Below are 6,424 nucleotides of genomic sequence, written 5' to 3'. Positions count from 1 at the left end.
CCACATTTCCGATATTCATTTTTAAAATATATATCATAATATAAATTACTTAAAAGCATTCACCTCTCCATTTTATATTGATCCAACTCAATAACGAAGCTCGTCTTTCCCGTTATATCCAGTCCGTTTGCTACGTATGAAATTCTGCAACAACTTAAAAAATATAATTTAATTTCCAAAAATAAAAAGTTCAATTAATATTACTTTTAGTGTAGATAAGAGAAAAAGTAAGGGCTCGATACCAAATGTAAAAATTAATATTTTTTTATCATTTTTCAATTAACTAACATAGAGAACTATTAATGGTTCATTCGGCTTTAAAAGTGGTAAACCTTTTACGTAAATCAATTACATCGAAAGATGGATAAACGGTGGTTGAAATAATAAAGTTAATTGTTATTTAGTTTAACTTACTTCAATTATGTGTAATATTGAAGCTTAAAAGACGTAACATTTGAAACGACAATTTTACCAGTCTACCTATGAAAATTTGTTTACCATACTATATAAGAGGAACAACACAACAATCAACTACAACCAAAATTGGAGTAAAGCTAGTATTTGGTACTGACATTAATTATTTAACTCATGTCAGATGATGACCATTCATTTATTAAGTATATATCATTATATAAATTACTTAAAAGTATTAAACTCTCCTTTTTTTATTTATCACATTCAATTATTTGTGGCTTTTAGTGATTTGTTTTTCTTTATATAACTATATACAATAAACATTCTTTTACAATGGGGACAAATCCCATTGAGCTGAGTTTGATAAGTTAAAATTATTAAATAGAACTAATAAAAGAAATATTTAATTGATCAATTGGGATAACCACATTTTAATTTTAACATTAATTACAAATTTTAAATTTTATTTCAGTAATCTAAAACAATATTCCATATAAACTTCTCTAGTTCATATGTAAGTCCATTACCAATATTAGATTTTTTAATAGATTACATGACAAACTGTTTTCAATAGCTTGAAACATAACATAACGACTACATACTAATAATTGACTGCCATTACATAATCTTGTTCATTTCTTCGCGGATAATTCTACCCTCAATCCTTAGTTTCCCGACTTCTTCAAGTAGAAGTTCAACCTTCTTAGCAAAATTAGCTGAAGTCTCTTTGTGATCACGACTAAGCTCAAGAATCTGCTCCATCATCAGGGCAGTGTTTACATTAAAATTTGTCATGGATTTCTCAAGATTCTCCCTTGCATCATACTTATAATCATCTATCTGCTGCATGATATTATCATCTGAATTGCTCGAAAGTGACTTGCTGTATCACGAAACAAACATTTAAGGCTTACAAAACCGATATAAAACATACACCAAAACAAAGATAAAACTTACACTAAAAATTAATTCGAGAATTATTACACCTTTTTTTAACAGAGATAAAATTAAATTTCACATGTTTGAGAGTCACTGTGTTGCAAAGTATGAGAAAATAACAAAAAGTTGTATGGAGTTTTTTTATTTTCTAGTACTTTTCATACCTTGGGAGGGAAGAAGATGCCATAGTGTGGTTTTCAATAATTTTGAAAGTAAGTATAATCTCTGCAAAAAAGAGCTATGAGCTATAGCCTGCAGTTGTTTCAATTATAGGAGTTATATAGATGAAACTAAACAGTAAGCTTAGAAAACAGGGAACGGTGCCAGGGTTAATGTTATATTCAATGTAGTTCTTATTTATATCTATAATTACATTGCTCCTTTTGAGAGGAAATGGTTTGTCTACATCAATCAAACTGTTTAACTTCTACCGCCACCTACATACACTGTACAATAACATTGCTTGTTGAATTAGTACTGCAAAAGCTGAATATGCACCTTGAAAAACTAAATAAATAGGTACAACATTTTAAATTCTATATATATATATATGAATTAAAGGTTACCTTCTGAAGTAACTATTTAATAATAATTGCTACAAATGTTATGGTAATGTTATACATAAATTTACATATAACATAGTACTAACAATTTTCTGTACATAATACAAACATTTGTATGTACAAAAATTTGAAACTCAATCATGCATAAACACGTCATGGTTGTATAGTTTCTACAGTCCAAACACAAGCATTTTTTTAAAAATATTATCGGACCAAAAGTGTGTGCAACGTATCAATATCGTATACGTCAAGCATAATCCAAGTAACATATAACGTCACAAATGATTTTATACTACTTGTTCTGCAAAATACAGGATATAATTTCATATTTTTAAAAATAAATTCAAATTTATAATAAATTAAAAAACCGTGTGTTAAATATACTTTTATATCCGGTAATTTTGTTTTTCCTTTAATTATATATGGGTGCTGATGTATACAGGACAACTTACTCTGGGCAACTACATAAGTCTTTAAAAAATGTGTTTAAGAGTCATTATTACATGTAACAACTATTTATTTTATTCAGATATATGTCAAAACATGGCATATCTATTTTACAGTTTACAGGTAAAAGATACACTAATACGTATGTACTATCCTACAGATCTTTTGCTTATACAAAGAGTCACGAGAAAGCAAATCGGGTTATTGAACCTTTGTTGTCATGTCTACATTTTTATATACATGCATCACCACATATTATTTTAACATGAAGATCGTTCCTATAATGATTCAATATTTTTTTAAAAAAAGTGGTTTGATATTTTCATACAAAATTAAATGTCAACAGTGAAAGCAGTTTCTTCATGTGGTGCATACATTGTAATCGAACGATTACATCAGAAGCAACCAACGAAACAATGCACATTTCAGAAAAGAAGACGCGCATGCAGCTGTCAAACTGTACGAAAATGAACATGGAAATGTTGTCATTAAATTATGTGTTTTCCGATTGATTGCATAGGTCTATATTGTATGAGGGTTAAGCTTTCCAAAAGTTCTACATAAGCTCATATTTTGTAAGAGATGCATTAATCGAGTTTCTGTGGGAACAATACAGTTATATAGAGTGTGTTAAAATTTGTTAATTTTTCTTTACTTCATTAATATAATCATCATATTTAATTTATTTCTTGTTCATCCCAAGGTATTTTTATAAGTATGATATTGATATGATCCTATTCATTATGGTTCAATTGTATAAATTTTTACATATTCTTCTTCATTTCAACTTGAATAGATTTTTACATATCCTTTTCAATCTTAATGTTTGGTTTTTTAAAAATTTATTGATGGTTATTTACAATATATAGTAAAATATGCTAATTAAATATAACATGAATATTTTGGTTATAGTTGTTCCTCTTTAATTTAGATAAAATCTAAAAATAAATGATCTGTTGTTCGTACATTTCAAAGATTTGAATTTTTTAATTTATATGACATGATCCAAAGACAATCTAAACATTTAATAATAATTTGTTCTTAAGAAGGTACAAATCAATATGTTATGATTTATCGACATGAACTAACATATTTCACAAAAAACCATTTATGCAAAAATAGGATGCATTTCATAATTTTTTCTTCAATCTAATATAATCATGAGACGTGGGGTATAATATAGCATCGTAGAAAAGTTCCCTTTTACAGATGAATGATTACAAACCATATTATCATTTATACAAATGGTGAATTAATCGGAATGCAAATCTGCCATTTGTCCAACAAAAACTGTATACATGTCACATTTTCAAGTTTTAAAAATTTAAAATAATTAAAATTAGTTATTTGTGTGGCTTTCTTATAATATGCGTTACACTAAATACCGTGTTGCATTAAAATGAAATTTCTAAAAAACCAAGTACGTAGGAACATTATCGTTCATTTATACACTTCATCTAAAAAAAGACTATGCTGAAACGATTCACAACATGTCTCAATCTTGTTTACAATAGAGTTCCACTGTTCATCACCATTAAGTACTCATATTGTTCAAAATACAGCTTCAGATTACAATATTGAAGGAAACAATGACATATTTAGTTATATTAATCAATTCACTAATATTGTACATATGCATCTCCTCTCATACTACTGTGGCAAGTTGTAAAATACTTCTTTGTAAACAACATTTCTAGTGACATTGGTAGATTCTCCACTCCTCGAATCAATGAAGACTTTTAGCCCGGAAGGAGAGGTTACCCTACTAACGGCAACGTAAAATTGACCATGAGTAAAAACAGAGTTGGGCAAATATAATCCTACCCTTTCCAGTGATTGACCATGTGATTTATTAATAGTCATGGAATAACATAGTTGGAGAGGCATCTGCTTCCGTATTAGTTTAAAGGGAAGCTTCGTGTCAGTTGGGCAGAGTTCCTTTCTAGGAATAAAGTGCTTCATGCCAATAAAAGCGCCACATATTACTTCACACTCAACACCGTGACTTAAACATCTAGTTATCATCATTCGAGTGTCGTTGCATAGGCCAAGTATCTGATTCAAGTTCCGCATTAACATTACACAAACACCTACCTTCAACTTAAGCTCGTGAGGTGGTAATCCAGGCAGGTTAACAGAGTTCAAATATTCTGGAGGGAATGCAAAACTCAATTCTGAAGGAGTGCCACCAAACTCCTCTGCTCTATCAACACTATAGTACGTGAAATCTTCCCCAGGAATGCTTTGGACAATAAAAAGTTGAGATGACCAACTACCAAATTTGTTGGGTCAAAATGGCTCTTTCACTTAAATACTTTGAAGTCCTGTAATGCGATAGCGGATTTGGATATGTCCACTCGATCATATTCTTAATTGAATTTTTAATTTCAGAATCACAGAAGTCCGGTGGAATTACAATTTCATCTTCTCCATAATCAAATGAAGAACCTTTGGGAGCCTCAATAACACCATTTCTAATTCGAAGTACCCATTCAGCAAAGAGTTTTAAGCTTAGAACTTCTTCTGGTATTACTGATTGGTTTAGCCTCGTGTTCCGATAAAGGATCATAATTTTCGCCGTGAGCCACTGACGTGACCTTGTGATAGTGGCAGGAACAACATCATCACGTGATCCTGAGTTTATAACTGGAAGAATCTGTCTGAAATCACCTCCTAGAACAACTGTAATGCCTCCAAATGGCATATTATATTTTTTGGGATCAACGACTTTCATTATATCTCGGAGAGAACAATCTAAACATTCAAAAGCATACATGTGCTACATTGGTGCTTCGTCCCATATAATTAAGCTTGTGTGTTTTATCAGCTCAGCAATATCAGAATCAAGACTAATGACACACGAAGAGAAATTGTTACGACCGGTATCTTCGTGTAATATTATTTGTGGATTTGGTATAATATTAAAGCCGAATGAAAATATATTCAATGATTGTACGTTTGTGTGAGTGCAAATTTCTGCATTATAAATTTGCTTTATGTAGTATATGATTTTTCAAAGCAAGAGTTTATTTAATTTCTTTATTTTTGATTTATAAGGAATATTCTAAGCCTTGGAAAAATTTTCTTTTAAAAGGTATTTTGTTCACAAATTTTGAAAATGATTTTATAAAGTCTCTAAAAATCCAAGTTATTTTATGGTATAAATTTTATAATTTTTGAACTTGTATTTTATTTTATAAAAATAAATCATTATAAATTTTAGTTGTCATATTTAGAAAATTACAAGAAAGCCCTTGCATGCAAACCACCCTCTCATTCTTTTCAAGGACAAAGAGGACAATTCCAACCCCACTAACTCTTATTTTTCTAGCCAATTTCCTTCTTTACCCTTGCATGCAAATTGAACCAAGTTCAAGTGGAAGGCTAATCATGTCAATTCCTAATTCCACTCACTTTTGCCAATACAAAAACCATAAAACAAGCAAAGACATGATCATTTCACTTCACTCACCACCACACTTTCTCCTCCCTCCCTCCTCCCTCTCTCACTCTCGGCTTTTAGCCGAAACCCCCCTCCCCATTTTTTTTTCTTCATTCCTCAACCAAGCTTCTACTCTTTACAAAAGTAAATTTTACTTCCCATACCATGATCACTCATATTTCAAAGAGTTTTGAGTAGAAAGTTTAAGTTTAAAGGTTGCATGTAAAGGTTTTAGTGAAACTCAAAATACAACCTTGATTCTTGTGAGTTTAGGGTTGTTTTTGAGAGGACTACAAGGAATGGATAAGTGCCAAGTCTTGAGAAGGAAACTCTTGATGATTAAATGGCCCTTCCCATCCATTTCATTCGGCCATGACCATATGGGAGCCGAATGAATGGTCCTTGAGATCATTCTTGTTGTTTTGCTCAAATTTTGCATGATTATGTGATAATGACTTGAATTTTGTGGTGAAAATTTGATAAAACTCCTTGCATGCTAAGTGATCATCTAGGTATAGCTCATGCTAGGCTTGCATGTCAATTTTATGGTAGAATATATGTAGAAAATTTGTTGTTTTGGTTTGCAAAACCCGAGGACATGCATGCATGTGGATTTCTC

At 30.7% G+C, this 6,424-nt stretch overlaps 1 protein-coding gene across 1 annotated transcript; it reads right to left on the bottom strand.

The window, feature by feature from the left end:
• Positions 1–4,013: 4,013 nt before the first annotated feature.
• On the bottom strand, positions 4,014–5,139 carry LOC141714198 (uncharacterized). Its single transcript, XM_074517730.1, has 2 exons — positions 4,679–5,139; positions 4,014–4,635 (listed from the first exon to the last, which is right to left on the bottom strand). The coding sequence occupies exons 1-2, from the start codon at positions 5,137–5,139 to the stop codon at positions 4,014–4,016; spliced, it is 1,083 nt and encodes a 360-aa protein (XP_074373831.1).
• Between the last annotated feature and the right edge of the window lie 1,285 nt (positions 5,140–6,424).

This window comes from Apium graveolens, chromosome 3 (genome assembly GCF_009905375.1).
Source record: "Apium graveolens cultivar Ventura chromosome 3, ASM990537v1, whole genome shotgun sequence".
Lineage (NCBI taxonomy): Eukaryota > Viridiplantae > Streptophyta > Magnoliopsida > Apiales > Apiaceae > Apium > Apium graveolens.
The sequence above is the reverse complement of the archived record's forward strand: the minus strand, read 5'-3'. Positions and strand labels throughout refer to the sequence as shown.